The sequence below is a fragment of the Harpia harpyja genome, chromosome 7 (assembly GCF_026419915.1).
Source record: "Harpia harpyja isolate bHarHar1 chromosome 7, bHarHar1 primary haplotype, whole genome shotgun sequence".
Lineage (NCBI taxonomy): Eukaryota > Metazoa > Chordata > Aves > Accipitriformes > Accipitridae > Harpia > Harpia harpyja.
In genome coordinates, this window is record NC_068946.1 from 55,419,467 (window position 1) to 55,443,643 (window position 24,177).

At 39.4% G+C, this 24,177-nt stretch overlaps 1 protein-coding gene across 7 annotated transcripts; it reads right to left on the reverse strand.

The window, feature by feature from the left end:
• Positions 1–728: 728 nt before the first annotated feature.
• NMI (N-myc and STAT interactor) lies at positions 729–11,080 on the reverse strand. Of its 7 annotated transcripts, none has more exons than XM_052792660.1 (10): positions 10,336–11,080; positions 10,023–10,073; positions 8,364–8,441; positions 7,910–8,068; positions 6,342–6,449; positions 5,044–5,206; positions 4,044–4,150; positions 3,738–3,927; positions 2,976–3,082; positions 729–2,017 (listed from the first exon to the last, which is right to left on the reverse strand). In XM_052792660.1, exons 2-10 carry the CDS (start codon positions 10,065–10,067, stop codon positions 1,829–1,831), a joined length of 1,146 nt encoding a protein of 381 aa, XP_052648620.1. In that variant the 5' UTR covers positions 10,068–10,073; positions 10,336–11,080; the 3' UTR covers positions 729–1,828. The 7 variants fall into 7 exon arrangements, with proteins under 7 accessions (XP_052648620.1, XP_052648623.1, XP_052648619.1 ...); XM_052792663.1 differs by having other exon boundaries at positions 9,956–10,073; XM_052792659.1 differs by having other exon boundaries at positions 10,023–11,080.
• Positions 11,081–24,177: the final 13,097 nt, after the last annotated feature.

The window sequence follows — 24,177 nt, forward strand, 5'->3', positions numbered from 1 at the left end:
CGGCCTTTATGCGGCACCGCTATTGCTTTAAACGGTACAATCAATTCGTCAGAGAGGACACCGAGACATTCACAAATACTGTCTTAAAAAGTTCCTTCAAATCTCACCTTGATTTTATATACTTAAAACCTGTAGCTTCTCACTGCTCCCGCACACTGTGATACCTTATGAGAATTTTAAACCTTTTCTTTCTTACGGCTTTACTTCTCAACATTTATCAGTGAGGTACGATTAAAATTAATGACATTTTTTACCTACATCAGGCTTTTCCCCCCTTTCTTTTTTAAGGCATCTGATCAACGTTTTAAGACTGCTACATGCAGAAGTAGGCAATCTCCATAAATACTCCGGTACTACTACTATTTTTGTTTAGTTTCATAATTGTCAGGTAATCAATCCATGCCTTTGCATGCACTAAACAGCAAGAGGTGCTACAGTCACATGTATCTCTCCCAACAGTAAATTCAAAATCAACTGTGGTGCTAGTACCCTTTCAGTTTCTGATATTTAACCGTATCTACTGCCTACTAACAGTTTCTTTTGAATAATAATACCTGAGGTATATTTGTAGTGCTCTTCCTGCATACCAAGATGTCAAATAACTATGAAAATAAGTTATTTTCAATGTTAGACCCATGCTACTTTGAAGTTAAGATTATTGTTGCCAAACCGTTTCAGCCCCCAAGGACAGCAACTAAAAAGGACCACAGCAGAAAAGAAAAAAAACATTCCTCCTTGGAATTTCCATTTTATTTCAAAGGTCTTTTAGAATGAGAACTGGAAGGATGAACTGGAAACAAAAGGGTGATTTTACACGCTGAAAAATTAAGTTGCCCTAAACCCTATATGCCTTTTTCCAGCTGACCCCTCTCTACAGACCCTCCCAGAGCCAGCAGCCGGGCCAGTCACCTGCACCAACACAGATACCTCAGACACAGCGTCCACCATCGGACTTTTTCCCCAGCATTCTTACAAAGCAATCTGTTTTAGATACAGAATCATCTCAATTCTTAACTGTAATATTTTAAAATAAGCAAAACCATGAACAAACATGAGGAAAAATGTAACTGTAGAAACAAGTATTAAAAGCAAATAAACCAGGCTATTAACTTATCGGAAGCTCAGCAGAATTTGCATCAGATCCTAAGAGAAGTAACAAAATTGCAACAGCTAAAAGCAGCATTACTGCTATGGCATTTCTTTATAAGAAATGCCTTATAGGCACTATTTCCTGAGTAAATCTGCGGTGGTTTTGCACTCTCCCTTTTTATATTTTAATTTTATGAAGAATTTGATAATACGGATATTATGAAATTACAGCATAACTCTTTTCAGGTATTTGAGTTATGGTGGCACACAGCAGTCTCAGCAGGACTGGAGTTCTGTCCGAGCTACCTTCTGAAGCTGTGGCACTTTAAAAAACGCAGGTCCGTGAAGATGCTTTTGATTGAGATTACATATGGCTTTTGTAACCAAAATGTAAGAAGGAGCAGATTTATCCCACTTTGGAGTATGTGACCTATCTAAGATTTGCAAGATACAAAATCTGCAAATTTGCAGAAAGCCATCTTAAATTGTAAGTTTCAAGTGCTGGTAAAGACTTTTTCTATGACTTTAATCAGGAACCTCTGGAACGCCAAGCAGTGAGTTTTACTAAATTTTCATGCAAAGTCTGTGCCATTACACAAATCAGAACGACAGGTAGTTCCTCTTTTTCAAGTGTAATTTCAGAACATTAAAGCACAATGTCTGCGTAACTTCCTACGCCTCTCATGAAGCAAAACCTCAGAACTTCATGAGTTCAATCTACAATTTCCTATACGGCATTCTAAGTATCCTCCTCAAACCAAACCCATGTTACTCCTTTCGATACATATTTGACTTTCTCTATTTCCCCACCACTATTACTAGGCTTTTGAAAATGAATTTCAATCATGTCCTGTACACTTTCCTCGTCATCTTCCGTCTCTTCAATTCTTTTCAACAGAATGGTCTTCTTAGAAATCCCACAATAGAGCTATTGAGGAAAGAAAAACAAACTCCTATTACACATCAGCTGTTGCATGTACATCTAAAGGAACTCACAGATACTAGAAATAAACATATCCTTGATCAGATATGGCTAGGATCTTTGATTACATTTTAAGACTTTGGACAGTGTGGTATATTTCTGTCACTGAAAATAGCAGGAGTTCAGAACTCTGTCATACACTACGGAGTTCAATAGGCAATGCACCTAGCCTCCTGAAATGGTGTGTCCCACACACTGGATTTGGGGATCGCTGATGACTCTAGACAGCATCACTCCGTAAAAATCCATGCCAATACATAATACACACCTGCAAAGAATGCTGTTGTATCTCATAAATGCACACACTCCAGTCAATGCTTTAATTATAAAGGCCTGATTATATACACAATACTGACTTGATTACAATCTATTCATACAAAGTAGAAGACAATTTCAGTGAGAATATGATGAGCAAGCAGACTAGTGTTACCGGAAAAGAAGTCATTATTTGGGTTGAATGAATGAATGAAAAAAAATGAATGAGCAAATGTTTCATAGAACAACAAGGGTCTCTGCTGAGACTATCAACACGGCCTCTCATTAGGGATGAATATGACAGTGCTTTGTGACTTGGAAAAACGTTGTTGTGTTTACTATTAACCTACTTCACTTCACAAACAATTCAGTATTTGCCTCCTGTCTAGCACAGACATTATGGTAAGTAATGATATAATTTGATCAAGGAAAGACATGCACATTCTTTTAAAATAAATTATAGCTTTCACACTGCAAAACCAAGATTATAAGCAGAGCGCCATATTGCAGACTCACACTTGCTATTAAGTTCCACAAAGCGCATGACACAAAAGCTTCTGCAGTCCTCGGAACTGAAAATTCTGCCCATATCTCATATTTCCCACATATCTGTTCTATTTAGCGGTTAGCCTGGACTAGATTCTTTTACCTGAAACTTTTCCAAGTGTACGTCAGTGTTTGGGGAAACAGAAAGCCTATAGCACCTTCCATTTACAAACAAAGGATATTTAGTACATCTCACCAAGCCATTAGCTGCTGTAATGGAGAATGAGAAAAAGAGGAGTAAGAATAATATAATCTAAAATGCATTTTATAAGCATATCAAAGAACAGACTAATTTTTCTTATATGGATTTGGAAACTAGTATATGATAGCACACTTGTAGATTCTTCATATGCATTTTACAAAAAGTTTATTTGGCATTTCCAAAAAAGCAAAATCCTTAAATACCCACAAAAGCTTCTGAAATAAATCTAAAGCAGCTGCTCTAAATGGATGTGGCTCCACCGATCTTCATCAAATTTCATACAGTTGGGCAATCTGAATGCCTGTCTAACTTCATTGTCATGAAACAAGAGCTTAAATCAAACACATTTTCCTAATTTTCTTTTTGCAATATGTGTCCAGCAATGCAAAGAAAAAATAGGGTTTTGACAAAGTTAAGAAAGAAAGCAAGCTCGCAAACTGCATATCAGGTCATGTTTGATCAAAAAGGAATATGATGAAATACTGCTTTATTTACAGATGTGTGGGTGAACCCACATCTTTTCCTGATCTACTTAACTCTTTGTGGGAAGAATTTGCTACATTCAGTGGTTAAGTAAACACAGAATGTAATATGGAATGGAATGTAGCACAGAATAGACAATATGGCCTGTACATCTACCTAACGAAGTATTACATACTATACCTCCAGGTCTGAGGAATGTAATAACAGCTGTTCTAGATTGCTTGTCATAGTTCACATTTTCTACTTCTCCTCCTCCCTGTTCAGATTTGTAGAAATTCAGCTCTAATTTGTCTCTCATCCAGTCTTCAGGAATGGATAGCTCAGGTACTTCTGAAACATTGATCTTCTTTCCAGAAATAGTAACATGAAGCTAAAAAAATTAATTTTTTGTGAACTTTGTAACTGAAAACACCCAAAAAACTGAACTTAAAGCTTTTTAAGTACTGCAAGTTCGTATCTTTACAGTATCATATCTCAGTTGATTACCTCAAACTTGACTCCCATTTCAAGTGCAAAAGGCTTGACTCTCACATCTGCTATTTTGCTGTCCAGGTTCACAGCATGCTTACCCATTTTTATCAGTCTCTGGGCAACTAAGGAAAATCACAAGTTTTCAGATATGAAAAGCCTTGTTTAATCATTATAAAACCAAAACTATTCCCCACTCTCTTAAGCAAAATCTCCTTCTGCATCAATAAAGAAGAAATAAATAACAGTTAGGCAACCAGATCCCACTACCAGATCTACTATCTTCAGGCATGTCTACTTCCATAAAATCTCAGTGGTTATAGGCAACAGGTAAAATATCATACTATCTTTAGAGGAGTACAGAAAATATCCTTGGATGAAAACCACACATCGCTACCAGGTGCAGAGAATGCCTATTAGCAATGTTAGATTTTAGCTGAAAGAAATGAATCAGACATTAGTTTTGTATCTGGAATATACTTGCGTAACTGAGCCACCCAGCAAGCAGGCCTAGCCAGACTGCCTGCAGGCTCCTTGCAGGCAGGCACCAGGCTGTCCCAACAGCAAGCATCTCAGTGGGAAGCAGGCAAGTTACAGACTGCACCATCCCTCTGTCGTCTCAGATCTACCCATCATCTGATGTGTACACTTAACCAACGTAACTGCTGTCAGAATAAGGTACTGCCCAGAGTAAAGAAAATAACCAAATTCTGCTGTCAAAACATTTTGACTCATTCTTGACAATACTCTGTGAGGTCGAAACATATTCCCAATTTCAAACACCAAGCATTGTTAGTATTAGCTGGGAGCAGAAATCTGGTAATCCAACAAAAACATGCAGAGTGCTTGCAAGAATTTTTTTTCTACTGATCGGTATCATAATAGTGAAAGGTTCTCTGTATATTCTTTCTTTGGCTGTTGTTGATATTTTTTTTCCAAAATGTTTATGTACATCTTTTTCCTTTGGCAATGAAATACAACAGAGACATTAATTTTATACATAAAATATGTGTCATACCTTCTTCATCTTCAAAAGTAAGCAGTGCCTGGTTTTGATTCAGCCTGAATGGGAGTTTTGTAGTTACACCAAAAACACAGTGAGTATTCATATCTGCATAGTCATTCTTCATTTCTTCCATGTGACTGAACTTCATTTTCATTTCTGCTACCTTTTTTTTAATCTAATATTTTAGAATCAAGACAGGAAAAAAAATAATTTCTGTAATTTATTGCAGAACAGAAAAATGAATGGTAGTCTTTCCTTGAAGTGCTACCTGTATTTTGGTCTTTTTAAGTTTAATAGTCAGATTGAAGTCATGGCTCATTAAACACGTAGAACTCTTCTAACTAAACTGACTAGTTGTACTTGTCTATTCCTGGGATTTTTGTCAATGAGGTGGGGGGGGGGGTCCCCTTTGATTAACTTTGAACTTAAACTTGACTGTACACAGTAAAAATTCAATTGAAGTCCACAGGGATTTCCACCCACAGAAGTAGAATACTTTTGGTGTCTAAAATTTGCAAAATGCAAGTATCGGAGTCACTTGTGTTGCCATTTATTCTTGCCTAATTGCATCACTGCTCTACAGCAATGGGAAGTCTGCTAATGAACAGCCTTGTTTGTTGCCATCTTAGTAAAATAGGTAAGAATATCCACGTATTTTATAACTAGGATAGATTAAAACTGTTCATGAAAATGTTGGTTGGGAAAGGCTGCTCTGATAGACTTGAGGGAGTTTCAGATAACTCTTTTTTCCCCTTTACGTAACTAGTTCAAAATAAAACCCTGTGTGGAAGAAAAATACTGTTTGTGTCAAGATAAAATAACCGGAGTAATTAAAGCATTCCTGCCACCTATCTTCAAAACCAGCATCTTATCTGTGAGCCTCCTTTCTTTCCTCTGCTGCCAACGGAAAGAGAGAAACTCTTCCTAAAGATAATTCAGACACTGGGTGTAGCCCCCTGTTCATACTGAATCTCCTTCTAGAGGAGCCTTGCCCTGTCCAATGACTGCATAGGAAATTTAGGAGGCTGGACTTAACTGACATCTCCTAAAATGAGAAATGTAATTTAGAAAGCTAAAGCTAGTATTGTAACATTGTTATCATTAAACAAGGTAACACTTGGATAGAATTTCAAGCTCTGTATAAACACATTATCTTGCCAGGTAAAATAAGAAAATAAAACTTCATGCTGTATTTTATATTGAAATGAGTAGAGGTTCAAATGCTGAACAACTGGCCCCAATGGCCTAGAACTGGCAAAATAAAAGTGTGCCCTTCCAAAAGACAAATTGCAAAATATTTCAAACTTTACCTGACCATCCCGTGAAAGCCCTGAACTACATTTTGCAAGGTCTTCTTTGAGCTTTTCAATCTCTCTCTTCAGCTCAGCGTTTTCTTCAATTAGTACATGGAGTTCTCTCTACAGCCCAAAAAGTATTAAATGCAAAATTAAACACACAGAAGACACAAATGTATTTCAGCAAAATCTGTAGACATCAGAAACTGTTTCAACTTTTAATTATTCTACATGACAGCCGTGCACGATGCATTTTTTGCATAGCTTTAACTATCCGCAAGGTAAATTCACTCACTGAGGAACAGTTTCAGTCAAAGTAAATTACAGTAAGAGGGTTTTTGAAGAGAGGCATTAGTGTTTCCAAGCACCAAGTGTACCATAAGTTGCACAGCACTTTCCATAGTTATGTCAGTTCCTTATACATGCAAGGTCAGAGCCTATGTCAACACATAAACATTTTATTTTTTTATACCATGTGTGATCTTAGTAACTGTTATTCCCTTTTCTGAAAAGTTTACCAGGTAAGGGCAGTTTCTAACAAACCGCTACTCTTCCCTCTTTATACTTCAGCAAGGAAGAGGGAACACCTCTTCTACCCCCTATTTGCTACATACTTCCTCCACACCAATGAATCCTAAATGGGCATAAAGCCTATGTGACTAAATCCAGTACTTCCTGGACAGGGTACACAACAGAATGAGAAGTAAACACAGCAGATGTAGTCAGCTCCAGCCATCCACAATTAGAAGATGGCTCCGTTAAAGTCATTAACCACTTGAGACATTTAGAACAGTTCCCATCAGCTGAAGATAATGTAAAACAAAAGCTAGATGATGATAATGACCTCTTCTGGGTATAAAAGCCAAATACTTATGACTGGAGAACCAAAACCAACTTGCGGAAAATCTCCTGCCAACCTGAATGTACTTAACCTATTAATTATATTTTAATAGCTTGTAATATTGAAGCCATAACTTGTCATCAGTGATTTACAGGCCAAACCAAACTTCACTGAAACCACCTCCTTGACAACTTATGGAAACTTATCCTATTACTGTACCAATGACTACACATGGCATATTGAGGTAATGAACCAATTAGTTCTAGGACCAAGTAGTTCTAGAGAGAGGAGGCCTCTTCAAACAGGTTCTGTCTCTTGCCCAGCTTATTGTCACTTAAGAAATGCTAACCCCTTGGGTGCTGTAACATCTTCTAAGACGGGCTGGGAGTTGACAAAGCGGTAGAATCAGTCCATTCAATTTTATCTGCATCACGCAAAACTGAAACCCGTCTGTTACCGGTGAATCTTGGAAGAGGAAGACTGGTTTTGTCAGTCTTCATCTTCTATACAAAACAGGTCTCAGTTTTACCTTCACTCTTCCAACATTGCCGTAAGACTTATTTTATTGCACTGATTCTTAATCTGCCACTGGAAAACTATGTGTAGAACATTCTAGTCATACAGTCTGCAAACCGGTAAAGCCATTTAAACTGAAAAGGAAATATTACTCTCATTTTTTCTAATCAACACCTCCTTCACAACTCCCCAAATACTAACAGTTATGAGTAAGCCTTCTCCATACCTCATGGGTGTCCCTAGACATAATTACGTTCTTATGCTGTTTCTCTTGAAAGTCCTTTAGCTTTATCAGCTCCTCCTCTGCTTTAACACACTCTTCATCAGCACTTAATTTACAGAGAAGAAGGTCAGCTTTTGCTTTTTCTGCTTTTTCAACTCTTTCCTGGATAGTAAAAAGAAAAAGACTTTTAAATTCTTTTTTCTTCCACAGGAACAAACAAAACCTTAAGTAAGACCTTTATTTATTTTTAACACTTTGGCTAAATATTTTTCTTAGACTTACAAGTGTAGTTACCACTGAGATCAACACAAGCATGTACCACTGAAGAATAGAGGACAAGTTAGGCAAACATGCTACGATTGGGGGAAAGTTGATTTGGTTTTAGAAGGCTGGACTAAAGGTCTTCCAAGTATCTTTCAGCTATTTTCCACGATTCTATGTGCTTTGTAGAACTTGCCTTCCATTTCTTCAGTTCTCCCTCAAGTCTTTCCATCTCATCTTTTGATGTGCCAAAAGGGTCAGGGGTTGCCATACTCTGGAGAGAAAAGAAGAGGCACACACAGGTTTTCCCCTCCACTAGGCAATAACTGAGACACTTCAAACAATTCAAATGAATCTTCAAAGTAAAAAAAATAAACCCTCTGCAGCTGGATGAAGCGTTTTGCCATGGTAGTTTTCAATGTATGTCTGTTAATGAAAGTCCAATGTATTTTGCCTGTGTGCCCATTTGCTGTTTTTCTCCAGTTACGCAGGCCAGACATGCAGTGAGTCAAACATTTTGAGAGACCAATTATATTTCGTAATTAAACCTTCCTATCTGCATGCCAGAGAATAGCATATACCACATAATTTTTAAAAAATGCATTCAGACACTTAGGCCAAATCATTGAACTATTTCAATGGCTGGACAGGACAAAAATCTAAGAAAATGGATCCTGGTCAGTAATCATTATTTGCTAACTATCCAACTGAAAATATTCACAGGCTAGTATTCTGATAAATAATAAAAGCAAGCTGTCTCTATATTCTTCCATAGGGATCTAAGCCCCTCAAACCCACAAATGTTTATCTGTATGCTTTCTCAGCAGTTCCTCTAAGAGAATGTATAAAGAATATACAGGCCTAATGAGGAAAAAATTTCAAGACCCGATGCTTCAAAGCTCAGGGAGATTGGACAATAAAAGGTAACAACAAGCAGTAGGAAGGTGATAAAAGAAGCATTTCAGAATTTAAGTACTTCAGGGCAGAAGTTCACAAGCATGGGAAAACTACAACTGGATAAAGCCCAAGAAGACAGACAATCTTCTCTGTTCTGTTTTGTTTCTATGGCTGCAATATTCTGCAGAAAAAAAAAAAATCCAAAGAGACCTGTTGAAGCAATCCCTCCCTTTTACTTCAGATTACATAAAACTTGAATGTGAACCATAAAATTTAGGCATGGAAAAGATCTAAATTAGATAATCTTGTCAATTCTCTTGGTAATGCTGGGTATTTCCTAAAAACAATAAAATATAAAATAATTTTTTCCACTATTTTGTCTAGTTTCAAATGCCTATTAAGCAACAGGGAAAACCCCATCTGCATATAACTTAAAACCAGAAAAAAAATTCCTTCGCTCAAGGGATTGAGTGCAGGAAAATAGAAGGATGCACCTGCCACAGCTGGAAGCTGATAAGAAAGGTTGCCTCTTTTTTTACTGAAAAATGGTCTAAGACAACAGTTTTCAACCTGAAAGAAAGAAAAAAATAACAAGGAAAACACAAGAAGTCCCAGGGAAAGCCCCATCCAAACTACTTGCCGCGCTGCAGGAACTGAATCAAGGGAGGCACCAGGAAAAAGGAAATTCCCCTAAGAAACCTCCACAGAGACAGATGAGCAAGCGAGGTAGGACAGGAAAATTCTAACAGAATCTTTAATGCAGACACTTTGGAATGGGACTCTCCCTATGGCAACAGGAGGCGGGAATGAGGAATGTCCAAGGTATTAAAGGATGGAAGACGATGAGACAAGAAGTTTCAGAAGCACTGTCCTAGCAGTCCTACCACAAACCTTCATTCAGAAATACTGTTGTCAAATACAGATTTTTTTTCCAGGCAGCACATGAGGAAATACTCACAAAACCATTATCTTTTAAAGATAGCGGGGGACTTGTAAAATCCATTGAAACCTGAGGGAAAAGGAAAAAAAATTACAACATTGTGTGTATTGGCTTTTTTTTGCAGCAGAACAGAATACCAGAAGGGAATACCAGAAGCTGTGTTGAGCTAAAAGAATTTTTAAATGTAAATGTTCTATCATTTTATAGGCAAAAGTGATATATATTGGATATCTGAAGCCTCCTTCCTTACTAAGCATAAAAGCCAGAGACATATGTGAGGAATTCTGTATTGCACAACTTAATTTTTCTGTTCTGAAACTTACGTACTTACCTTTACACTACTTTTGTAATGTTACACACATGCTTAACATTCTGTATGTTCTGTGCTTCAGAGACATAACTCTTAATCCTGCTTAACACAAATGAAAACATTTCCTTTACACAGCAGACAACGTAAAATCTGGAATCCGTTGCCGCAACGTTTTGTGGAGGCAGGTAAAAAGGAATTTAGATAAGGTCATGGGCCACTGATCCAGAAACAGACGCTAAGGCGCACAGATCCCCAAGCAAATCCAACCTGTGGATGCCGGGGCAGCACAAGGGCTTCGCACCACGGGTTAGACACCGTCTGAGCAGTGTCGTCTACCAACTGCCAAGACCTGAGCAGCTGGCAGCCCAGCATCCTGACCCGGCTGGACATATCCGACGCTCTCACCTGGAAATCCTGAGCTTGGTTTTTACCCGACACCACCGCACCTGCTGCATTCAAGAACAAGGCTTGAAATGGAGGCCGTCTTTGGTTAACGATCCGGGAATCCCCTTCTGATTTGCGTTCGGCAACCAAAATTTACTCACTTACCTACCGATTCTCGATTTAGAAAAGCTAAAGTAGCGTAACTGATTAAATATCTTCCCTTGGTTTCTCCACAGGATGGCCCAGCCGGCAGCTACCGGGCCAGCCTCGTCCGCTCCGCCATGCTTTCCCTCATGGTCCGGGGGACCGCAAAGGCGGCTGGCGCCCGCGCTCGAAGCTCTAGCAGCCCAACCGCCGGCGCTAGCCCCTCACCTCCCGGGCTGAGACCGGGGACCGCGTCCCAGCCACCCCCTCCAGCCACCCCCCGGGGCCGAACGCCACCAAGAGCCCGCGGCTCGCTGCCCGGCGAGGGCGAGCACCGACGGGCACCGGGGCGGGAGACAAAGCGGCCTCCCCGGCCTGAGGACGCAAGCCGGGGCTCACACAACTTACAGAAGCGGAGGCAGCCGGGCTCCCCACGACCCCTCCGCTCCCCTCCGAAATCACCTCCCCGCCGTGACCGGAGCCGCCCGCTTTCGCTTTCGCTTTCCCGCGGGGCGGAGGAGGAGGAGCTGGCGGGTCCCCCGGTCTCCCTTCCTCCCCCCGCCCACGATCCTGTCACACTTTGGGGGGGGGGGGAGGGAGCCCCGGTCCCCGCGGAGGCCGCCGCTCCTTTTCCTCGAAATCACGTCGGAGGGAGATGGCGGCGTCCTCCGCCGCCTCCTCAGCGGAGGGGAGCCCGGCCGGGCCGCCTCCCCGGCGGCAAGGCGGTCTCCCGCCCTTGCCCTCTACCCCCTGCACCCCCCGGAGGGGCATGAGGGTTGCGCGTCCCACCGTCCCTCAGCTAAACGGCGCGGAGTGGGGGGGGGGAGGCGGTTGTGTGGATTTCGGCTGCGGAGCCCTGAGGCATCATCGCTGGTAAATAGCCCGTGGGCAGCACCCGCGTTGTGGCGTCCTGTCGAAAACGGGAAAATCCCGGGAAGGGTAGGGAGAGGGTGGGCTGGCGAAAGGCGGCTCGTTGCTGCGCCTTCAGGGAGGGCACGAAGGCTTGGAGTCGGCCATCACCTCCCTTCCGTTTCTGGTCTTTTTCAGCCGTCTCTTAACGTGACTGAAAGCTTGACTGGTTTGGCCTCTGGGTCTTTCTGTGAAGTAAAGTGACCAAGGCTTGGCGTCCTCAAGCTAATCCTGGTGAATTTGCTTTATTTATCGTTTGTTTGCCTGTTTTAAACCACATTCTCTGGGACTATGTGTTGCATTATAAGGAATAGGTCTTCCTTCTTCGACGGGCTGTGGCGATAGGCTTAAAACATTCGGTGACAGAATGACCCTTTGCTGATGGAGATGCTGCATTCAAAAAAATCATTTCTGGAAGAACCCTGGAAAACCGAGTGGCAGGCGGTGGCCACACCGCCCTTCCCCTGGAACGGCAGCAGCCCACTATCTCGGAGGCAGCCCACCATCTTGGGTCAGGGGGATGAGGCAGGGCCCTGGGGCAGGGGTGGCAGCCATCTCTCGTCAAGCAGGGGGCTTCATCCTCCTTCCAAGAGATATGTGGTTGATTTATAAACCCTTCCGTATATAGATTCATAAAAATGATCTATGGCAGACGTGCCCAGAATTGGGCAACAAAGTCATTGATGGGCAGTCTATAGGCAATGCCAACTTCATTCTGCGCTAAGTGTTTAAGGGCTCTCAGGTTTTTTTAAGTCCTTTGGCTGGCCATAGCATGTGTTTCGTGAGTTGGATTGGAGCACCGATCTGACAACTACCTCCTATCCCTCCCCCCAAAAAAAGCCCCGTCTTTGGCCAGATCAGTTCCCAGTTCTGACTACAACAGCTAGTGCCAGCATATGGAAAGAAGGGGAGGAGAGCTTTAGCATGCATATGAGTCAGCTTAGAGAAGTCACGAAATGTGGACTGATGTGAAGTGACTTATGGTTGCAAACATTTGCTGTGTTAGCCAGTGGGCACTCATTTTATGAAGAGATTTCAGGGAAGAGCTGCTTCGGGGAAAAAAAACGCTTTGATTTCCATGATGATCAGTTTGAAGAAGAGAAAGAACTGACTCTTCATTGAAAGGGAGAGTAAAAGGCTTTGGTTACTGAATGATCCTTCTTCATGTAGGTAACTAAAGGAAAGAGTCTCTTATTGATCCTCAGAGAGCTGCTATGACTCACTTTGTCGTGCAGATTATGTTGCTAGGACAGACTGGACTTCTCGTCATGGGAGCTGTCAGGTGGCAGGTACAAAGTGTGTGTACTTCAGCATGAGTGGGTGAAAGGAAAGTACCACATGAATCTTTCACTAGTAGCTCTTGGATTCAGGAGCACACAATGCATCCAAGATTGTAGCCAAGCAGTGGGACGCAGCTGATTGAATTCAAGACTTACTATCTATTTAGATAATCATAATAGATGCATTGCACTCATGAACAAAATTTGGGTAATGTCTATGTCCTAGGGCGAGAAAAAAATAAAGCGTATTTCTTTCAGGTTTCCTTTAAAACTAAGCTGACTAATCTTTTAAATGTTGCCCTCAAAATTGCAAACAGACTTGTACTCATTGGCCAGAGTATTTTGTATGGTTAGCAGTCAGTCAGCGCTGACTGTTAAAGAAATTAATCCTCAAAAAATCAAAATATGCCAAATAGTTGGGGAACAAGTAGAAGCTGACTTTGTCACTTAGCAGATGTGGATTTCTACTTTCAGAGAAAAGCAGGAGGAGCTGTATAGCAGCGAAGCATTGCAGTGAAATTGGTTGGGCTCTGCGTGCATGGTTGATGAGGCCTGCGCAAGAGCAGCCAGATCAAGGTTTTCAGAACTTTTGCTTTCATTGGCTATACAAAGGCGATCTTGGATTGCACCCTGTTTGGATAGCAATCACCTTGTGCCACTGAATTCAGTGGGAGTTTTACCCATGGGGTAATTATTATGGCAATTTCAAATGTCCTTATCTGTTTTTTAAGATAAGTGGATGAAACTATGACCCTGTATTCAAGATTTTTTATTATTATTTTATGCCTTGACAATGGATAACTGTGTTTACTATTGCTTTATAAACACAAACTTGGTTACTAATGAGATGAGTAAAAGGGAGAGGTTTAGCTGGAGTAGCCAGGGAGGAGGAGGTGATTATGTTATGACCTAAGTACATCAGATTTCAGATTTAAATGTCAGAGTGGCAGGCTGTTGTCCAGTAACCGTGGTCATGTTGGGAAGTCACTGCTGATCTGAAGGAGCCTTATTTCTCCAAACTCCAGGGAATGCAGCAACGCCAATCTGTTTACATGGCCTGCTTTGGGATTTGAACTGAACAGTGTGTTTGTGATTGTTTGGTGAAGGAAATTCATTGGAGATACTGAACTGTGCCAAGTTCCTTAACTGAAATGGAGTTGACTTGGAGTTGATATGTTAATTGATTTCTATGTGTTGTGAATTTATAGTGTTAACCACATATGAATCAGTGTGAAGGGAAAAGCATTGATTTCATAACTCTGAAGAGTCTAGCTAAAGGGGAAAATCAAGAAGCAAAATATAGCATAGAGTACAAGAAGCTTTAAAACTTTCAGGATTTCTCTGAGCAGTCTGCATTGATACCAAACTTGTTCTTCAGGAGTCTGAAAAACTCTTGATGAGCCTAGAAATCTGAACTGGAAACTTCAAAAGAAAACCATGACCCTTCTGGCAGCGTAGGATTAGGACTCATCTACAGCAGGAAATACTCTGATTAATCTGGAAGAAGGTTTACAGCCATAAGCTTACCTTTTATTGGTACCAAAACAACTTGACCATACCTCAGCTTCTGGACAGTAACTGTTAAGAATCTCATGGCATTACCTTCAGGGGGAGAGTATTTTGGGTCTTTTAAAGTTAGAACAGATCCAAAGAAGGAAGTAAATGGAATTTAGGTGCTTAGATCATAACTGCTGTAATGAAAACCTTGCTCAGTGTCCATCTGATCCTTGAGGTACCCCAGCTGCAAAGGAGCCTTGTTCTCCAGACAGGTCTAGTAGCACCTTAATGTTGGCAGTTCTGAGTGCTTTAGCTTGGTAATGCTTACAAGCCACATTCAACCACTGAGGTGTTCTGGTGGCACGTATGGTACTTTCATACTCCAACAGAATCATGTTCCACGGCTGTCCGGTTTATTTTGTGCTTTCTTTCAAAACCTGGCCAACAGAGGCTAGTGATGCCTTCCCTGCTTGTCTTCAAGATTTGCAGAGTCTGGAAAATGGTGCATGCTTTTGTAGATTATTAGAGCCTGGAAAAAGAAATAAAATTTCAGGTTCTTCTTTAAGGACCTGCTTATGTATTCTGTCCACACATTATCACACAAATACATTCCTTAATAAGCAGGGTACAATCATGATTCCTGTTTATCAATGCTTTTTCTCCTGTGTTCTTTGAGAAGTTTTCACACATTCTAAGAGAGAGAACAAAGACCCCATGTCCCAGAGCAACCAGTATCGTGTGGTCAGAGCACTGTTCCAGCAACTGGGAGAAACAGGTTTGACCTCTCTTCAGTGAACCCAGGTGTCCCAATCCTTTGCACTTTGTCCAGCAGCTAGCCTGCCTAAAGGGAATGATGATTGCTGTACCACCTCCCACCCTTAGTGATGCCTACTCAGTTACTGGAAAAAAAAACCCTATAAACCCCAGGAAAACAGAATTTCTTCTTTCTATCCTTGGTGCAGTGCCAGGCCCTGGAGAGGGGCAGATCTGGATCTTACATTTATTGTATTCTTAGTAACTGTAGGTGATATCTTACGCAGTGCGCAGACTTCTAAGCAGCATTGAAAATCACCATGATGATAGTTCTGGATCCCACCGCTGAGATACCAAAGTCTGTAGTTCATCAAACCCTGATGTCAAAGGGACACCAAGAACACATGGAAGGTGGTGTCTCTAAACAAGCTGTCCTATCTACCCTTCATTCCCCTATTTCTCCCGTATCCTGAGCGTTCGTGCAGCCACGTGGCAATCTAGACTGGGAAATGGACCAGCTTAAAAACTAACCCTGAACAAAGTTGCTCTTAGCTGGCTCATTTCAGTTCATGCTGTGGTCAAAAAACAGTGTGCCATCCCAGGAGGGGGTGGCATGCAGCAGGGTCAGTAGGCTCAGCAGGAGTGAATAACAATTTATTTCAGCGGTGCTGGCAGCTTATCATGGCTTAAAGCACTCATCAAAATACAGCCTCATTGTCTGATGTGGTATAGGGTGCCTCAGTGCCATAGAGGAGGTTCCAGATTTTGTTTCAAGGGGCCTACATTTTAGGCATGACAAAACATAGTCCTTTTCTTGGTCCTTTTTTCTAGCAAGGCAAGAGAGAAAAATATACATGACAATGAACATCCAGCACCTTTAGATGTCAAATATCTGCCTCTCATAAATGTACAAGTCCATTTCCAACACAAGCAGAATTATGAAATAAATACTTTATACCAATCTACATTCTTTACAGGAAGGATTCTGAAATGCATCCAGCAAGACTTGGGAATGTTTCAGCTTCCCTAAGATGTGTGTCCCAGAACACGGTAGTATGAGGCAATGCAGTGGTTTAGTAAATAGTCCCAGCACAACCGCTAGAAAGCAAACAATGAAAAAGAAATCATCTAAGATGTGTGTTGTTATGCTTGAATCACATTCCAGTTCTTTGGCTATAAATCACTGCATGTTAATGAAATACTTCTTTTAAATAACATTTTCAGTGTTTCAGTGAGGATTATTGGCTTATGTGGGCAGAATAAATTCTAGCGTGCAGGCCATTTTACACTGAGAAGATGTAAATGAGAGGGAAGGGAGAGTAGGAGAGGGGGTAGAGGAGATGTGCCTGTCAATAGTATTAGTCTGTGCTTTTATTTCATTTGAAGAATGAATCGGAATTGATTGTTTATATTTCTTAGGAATAAAAAATGTTGCCTTTGAAAATCCCAGGTGTGTCCCAGGCTAACTAACCACTGCCCATAGCATGGACTGTAACAGAGGGCAAAATGTTTCTTTGGTCTGTCTCTGGCCTGAATGACAGATGCTGAAATTGTCCGTAAGAAAAAAAGACCTTTTCTGTTTCTTGCCAAGAAGAAAAAGATCTTTTCTGTTTCTTGTAGTCAGCAGGATTTCTGAATGAATACTTTATCGAGATAATCTTTTGGGGAATGTTTAAGTAAGTGCCTTAGTCTCTGGAAATGCTTTTTGAAAGAGATTGTGAGGTTTCCCCCTTCTTTTAATTTCCCCAAATTATTTAATACATACCATGCTTCATGAAAGAAACACTTAAGGTCCTGTCTTAAACAGGAAGCCATGGCACAGCTGAGATAAATTTAAAAGTAAATACGTGTGAGTTAAAACATGAGAATTGCTTATGTAGAGGATATCTCTGTGCAGTAAAGTAATCCCAGTATTATATAGCTTTGGCCTTGACATATTACTGGAAAAACTCAGAACTCTAAATGGTGAAGTAAGGTCACTTTGCCTGAAAAACTGTTAATGAGAATTGAATGTATTAGGTTTAGTTTATTAACAACACTGTTTTGGTCAGTGCATCTCAATCCCCAGTTCAGATAAACCCTAGGATTTAATAAATCATATACTGATATTCCAAGTCTTATCTTCTGTAAGTCTTAACAAATCTAACCTCACTGGGAAAATTGTTAAGTAAGTAAGAATGAAAAGCTCGCATTTTTAGAGAATGCAGCTTCTTTTTCCAACTTCTGCCTCCATCCTTAAGTCTTTTGGCACAGCCCAAGTTGCAGAATGCTGAATAGACTGCCTGCAGATATTTGCATGTACTTCATTTTCTTTTACCCTTTTTTTATTGAAAGGCCCAATGTGAAGCCAAGGATTGACTAATGGCTGTCTCTTATTCTTCTGTGGAAATCACACTTTCTTCTCCACAGAGATATCTCCACAGACAGGCCCTCCAGGGTATATATATAAGATTTCATGGGTTGTGTTTTTCTTTTTCTTTTTCTTTTTCTTTTTCTTTCTCTTTTTCTTTCTCGTTTTCTTTTTCTTTTTCTTTTTCTTTCTCTTTTTCTTTCCCTTTCCCTTTCTCTTTTTCTTTCCCTTTCTCTTTTGCTTTCCCTTTCCCTTTCCCTTTTTTTCCAAATAGACCAGGGTTTAATTGTTTTGGATGAACTTGTATTTCAATTTATTCCCATGCTCATGCACATAAAGCAATGTTTTGAAGATAAAGACACGACAGCTGTTAGCCGAGCTCATTTCCAAATGAAGTGTTACTAACTCTTAAGAGCTCTCTTTAGTTTTTGCAGGGTTTTTTTTTAAACACTGGGTTTTTATGCCACTGATTCTGGCTGAAGATATTTTGCTGTGTCCAGCTCTTAAATAAGTGGCTCATATTCTCTGATACTCTGTTTTAGATCTGACAAGTCATCACGGTTACATGTCAAATCAACATTAAAAATGTCTAGTGTGAAGTTAATCACAGCTGAAGGCAGCCTTAGAATACAGTGAATGAATTTGTATTTTTATTATTTCACCACAGAAAACTGACTAACACTTTTAGGGAGGAGAAAACTGTTAATAAATTCAGGTTAAAAAAAGTTGTGGCAAGAAAAAAAAAATATTGAAGAAGCTCAAATATTTGTTTCAACTCTTCCAAAATGAAACCATTTATTTTTCATTTCAGACATTTTGGAAAAGAGCCATATTTCATAATTAAATTTTTTTAAAACTTGAAATGAAAGTTAAGTACTTTAAATCAAACAAAATAAAAAACTTGACCCCAAACCAGTCTGTTTCACTAAAATGCCACTGTCTATTTTGAAATAACAGACAACTTTTTTCCTTTCTGTCTCTTCTTCTTTGTTTTTGGCCAGGAAATAGAAAATTAATGGGTTTTATTTCTTTACTTGGTTCTCCCCACAAACGTTTCTCAATAGTTACCTTTCTCAGTATGAGCGTGCAGGCAATAACGGTCTTGTATCAAAGCGTAGGATTTTCAACATGCAGTAAAGTTTCGGTAAGATTTGTATCATCCTAGCTTTGGGGGAAAGATGATTCATTCAGCTCTACAGCTTCATTACAGTGCTCTAAATTTGGGATATTTATTTTTTTATTTGATGGAGCTGTTAATATTCAGAGAGGACAGAGTATACAGTTTCTAGAATGGCAGCCAGCAGTCCTTCTGCTTACATTGCCAGCTTGATAGCTTTTAAAACACTATGCTAATGTTGGGCAGGGATTCCTGTAAGATACCTGGAGCTGTTCTGCAAACAATTGAGTATCAAAACCCACACATATTCCACCTATATGGAAACACGTATATGAAAAAAATGAGGAAAGCTTAAGTGACAAAGAAGTAACCAAAAATTAGGCTAATTTTCATTAGATAATCCATTGTGGCAATGCTATCAAGGACAGCCTTTGATTTTTTTTTTGGTTTTTTTTTTTCAGGCTGAATTTGTATACTTAAAGGTACTGAATAATAGACTGAAGATTCATCTTGCTTTTGGCCCAAGCGCGGATCACAGTTTTGTCACTTGAATCAGCTACACTGGGTTTGTGATAGTGCAAAGTTTTTCTAAAATTGTATACTCATGTATATACATCTTTAAGTACGGAAATTCATGTGCCCATAAGGCACTTTCTGTAGTACTGTTTAAAGACTCCTTACACTGAGAAAAAAAAATCTTTCTGACTTACTTGTTCCTAGATCTGCAAGAATTCCCTTTTTACCTTTTCATCTTCCAGTGGCAAGAAATTCTAATTTTCCATTTATATTCCCATTTTGATTTTTTTTTCTGTAGTGCCTGGAGTGGTATTTAGTAATATTTACTGTTGGTTCTTTCTTAGCAAGATAAATATCAAATGAATATCAATCAATTATATTGTAAGTAACAGGGAAACACAGCAGCAGCTATAATGCTGCTGAAGGCTCAGAATGACTAAGAATGTTTAAGAGCAATTAGCTGGCTTATTTTTATCCATTTTTGACACATTGTATATGATGTTGGTTTAAAAGAACTATAGTTCATAGACGTATTTGTACAATTGAATTAATCTCTCCTGAAACGGATTGCTTCGCTTCATTTCGGAAGTAGTAGGAATAATCCATACCATTATAAAACCATTTCCAGCCAACTTGTGCAACTGGGCATTTCCAGGATTATGACACAATGCCAAGAATATTAGTTAACACCATACTGAATGCTGTAATCATGGTATTGCATGCATAAGGCAATGATCAGAGACACCAGCTTGTTTCTCTTGAGCTCAGAGGATGTGAATTATGCCCACGTGTATAAGCAAATCCGTAGCCTCACTCTTCTCAGATGGTTAGAAAATGGGTGACAGAGATCTAATACATCATACTAAACGAAATAAGATAAAAACCCCAAAAAGCTGGTAAAATACTGAGTCACCATGGCATTAGGAAAATTGATTTCCTCAGAAGCTGAAGCAGACAGCAGGAGGGAGGAGAGAAAATGAATGTGCAGTGGGGTAGGAAATGAGTGTTGCAGACATAAAGGGACATCTTAAGCAATGACTGCTGAGACTAATCCACTGAGTATGTTATCACCATATTCATCTATTTGGGTTTCAGAAAGGAATTTAGCATAATACCCCAAAGCAGATTAATGTGTATGGTTAGCTTTTATGGGACTGGAGGTATTGCCCTTGAGCTAGCAAGGCGACTGTAAGACCAAGGACAGATTCTGCCACTACCATACCAGTGTCTAGAATGGTAAGCTAACATTTGGTTTACCAAAGGACATCCCTGTGGAAGATCCCTGTATTCAACTACAATGTCTGACATAGCACACAAAATGAGTGAGAGAATAATAAAGCAAATGAAAAGTAATAGAGGGAGAAATCAAGAGAAAGGGTAAGAAATGGCTGTCCACTTGAGATTCACAGTGTGGGTGGACAGCTTGCCACAGAGTGGGCACGGGTGTGCGTGTTTCTGAAGAGGAAAGCAGACCTTAGCCTGGTTTTTGTAAAATGAGCCGCTAGTGGTGTGGTAATGCTGCAGGGCAGCAAGAAGGCATTAGACTCAAGGAGTCTGAAGGATAGTGGAAGAGTGAGCCTGAACAGGTAGCCCCTACTGATTTAGGGATTTTCCCTTTGCCCTGGATTCTAGGACCTGCCCCAGACTCTTTATGTCTTTTACATAGCTGTATTTCTGCAGCCACTGGATAAAATGCATGATGAGTTCAGTGGCCTCCACGTTTCCAACGTGCTGAGTTTAGGGAGGAGTGATGCAATGCTGGGCTATCCACTTCAGTTCCACCCTGGGTCTAATAAATTCCTTTTTTAATCTATCTACCAGGAATATCAATCACAAACAATGTATTAAGAACAGAGCAGGAGACATTTTGATGACCTCCTATAAGGACAATTTTTCCAAAGTATTTATGTATTAGTATTTAGTATTAGTATTACCTGGCAAGATTTTCACAAGTATTTGTGCACAAACTCATGGCAGTATTTTGCTTCTGAAAATTCGCTACCTGCCTAGGTACATCTTAGGGTATGAAAATAATTTTTAAAATCTAAGATGTTATGAGATGGACAAATGAATGGGTTCTAAAGTAAAAGAGGTGAAAAACAGTGGTCAGATATTCAGCATATATATGCTCTGAATGCCCATTGGAGGCTCACTTAAGGGAAAGGCTCTTAATTCATGCACTTAAATTAGATGCTTAGAGGTATATTGTGTGAATACCTGTGCTACGTTGTATGCCAATGAAATTATAAAAATAAGAGATTAAAACAACCCTTTATGAATGCTTAGTTACTTTAATTATAAAGAAAAAATAATTAAAATAGTAAAGGTAAGTGTTTACTTTGTAGGCAATACTCTGTCAATTTTGCAACAACTTATGCAATATCTCACTGAAAATGTAAAGTGAGTAATGTGATTTTTTTGCTGTGCTCTTTAATTTAGTTATTAGTTCATTCTGTCCACTTGGTGTATTTTAACTGTTGCCAGGATAGGGATCATTCTCACAGTGCCAGAAAACTGTTTAGTCACATAATTAGTATAGATAAATAAACCATCAGAGAGGAAAAATATTGTTTCCTTTCTGCAGAAGTAATTACTCACTGCAGCTTGTTAACTGTCCTTTGCAGGCAGAAATAATTATTTCTACTATTTCATACATGGCAGGTTTTCTTAGAATTACCCATTTGTTTAAAGCATATAAGCTTACAGGAATGTTTATTTCCCCAAACTGCTTGAAAACAAAGTCTCTCTTGCAAAAATTGTCTCCATGTGGTTGAATGGTCACCAGTGATTTGACTCTAATCTTGCTTTCACCAATGTAAAAATAGTTAATATACAATGTTTTTTAAAAGTATTGTAATGTAAATACTAGGTGTTTCATATAAGTTTGCCTGACACTAATATTTTTATGGACATGTTTACTAAAAAGAAGCACATAATCTTTTAAACCTCTGATTATTAGGTATTTTATGTGCATATTACAGGCGTGTATGTATCCTTAAAATCTTCTTAATGTCTGAGCACATCCTGGCGCTTGGCATAGCATAAATGTTTAGTTGATATTGGATAAAACAGCATTTTGGTAGGTAGGTTTTCTTCTGAGAACCAAACTGTTTGTCTTTGAGGTCAGATGTGACTTCAGCGTTACCAGCTGCAGGAACATGGAGGAACAGGTCTCTGTCTGTACCTGTGATTTGTACCATGAACCCTCTCTAGGATCTTCCTCTGAGCACTGAAGCAAGTTTAGCTTCCCAGAAGAAAGGAAAACTTTTCTGTAATGGCACTGCTGGAGAGCAGCTTCCAAAACATTGAGGATATTTGAACCTACATTGCTTAGCCACAACGGGCATGTGCCAGTCAGCAGTCCGTAGGTATTTCAGGGCAACTCTGTCTTAGTGTTTCCCTTTAAAGCTGCTCCACTTCGGCTAGTAAACTAAATATTCCTTGTATCCAAGAGCAGGAGAAAAACATTCTTCTAAGAACCCTGGAAGAACAAGGGCTGGGTCATATTTTTTACGACATTGGCAGTTTGATATCTAGTATTCAGTGAACAAGACTCAAGCATCCTACCTATGGTCCTAAGGGACTAAATTCTGTACATCTGACATTTGCATACATTAATTTTGCAATCAAATATTAATATTTTCACATACACCCCCAAAATTGTTGCAGTTTGCTTTGCAGTGGCTGGAGTTGCAAGTTATTTTTTCTTTTAGGAGTTTCTTGGCAGTCCTTGGAGCCTGTTTGTCTTGGCATCCCCCTACCATATTACCCATTCTTCAGTATCATATTCTAAAAACTGTGTTTACAACATTTTGTGATTTTTTTTTATATATTTATGTATTTTTAAAATGTAAACATAGAAGAACATCCATGAGACACTTGTAAATTTTATATCTGTATATATTTTTAATTTTGACAGGTTCAACTATTTTATTTAGAATTACTGTCACTATAGGACTTCAACTGACAAATATTTTAACTTGGCAAATGTTCAGATTTTTTATAAGTGAATCCATTATACTCTCCTAACATCTGCTCTTAATAATCCCAAATATTTTTGGTTTGTTCCACTTTCACATGAAGTTTTTTGTTTGCTTTTTTTAACTAAAGCACCACTATACAGAATGGTTAATTCTTATCTCATTGATGTTGCTGATAAAAATGGGCATTGATTGCAATGAGAATTAGACTATAAGACAAAGGAGACTAAGTTTTAAAATATTTAGTTGTAGGACAAAATACTCTCTGAAAGATTAACTTAACACTGTGACAATAAATAGTAAAATCATTGGCCAAATAAGTTCTCACGTTATAAAATTCTTCTAAAATTGCATCATCTGAAGCATATGGGGGACAGAAAAAGTTAGGAAATTTGATTAGAAATTCCTTCCATCTTTCCTTTAAATACAACAAATGTGTGGCAATTTAGAAAACCTGTTTTGTAAATTCATTGGGAATTGAGTTTCTCACTAGTCCAGAACATAAATGTAAGAGTTTCATAAACTCTTTTCCACAGCACACCATTTCTGTAACACTTTTCAGGTTTCACTGAAACAGAAAGCATACAAGAAAAGAGAGATTTGAAAAGCAATTTAATATATTCAGGTAGGCCTACCAAATCTGATTGGTTTCTTTCATTTTGGATGCATTTCATACTTAAAGCATCTTGTCAAAGGCATTTTAAATGAAATAGGTATTTTAAAAACCTGACTTGTTATTTTAAAAGGAAATCTTACTAACAGCAAATGCCAAACTAGGATTTTGTATAAACTGAAATGTCATCTGGAAAATATATGACTCAATTCTGCGCTATCTGAGACTGCAGAGTCTTTTGTTGGAGTACTATGTTTAGTTTTGGCATGACACTTCAAGAAGGATGCAGGCCACCTGGAAAGAGTACAGGGAAGAGAACA

Bases quoted from the DNA above. Each gene is read 5' to 3' on its own strand.
- NMI (XM_052792660.1), bottom strand. From the start codon at position 10,067: ATGGATTTTACAAGTCCCCCGCTATCTTTAAAAGATAATGGTTTT. The intron at 6,450-7,909 runs GTATGGAGAAGG...TTTGGGCTGTAG, and splicing joins TGTCTAGGGACACCCATGAG to AGAGAACTCCATGTACTAAT. The intron at 5,207-6,341 runs GTAAAGTTTGAA...CTAAAATATTAG, and splicing joins GGCTTTCACGGGATGGTCAG to ATTAAAAAAAAGGTAGCAGA.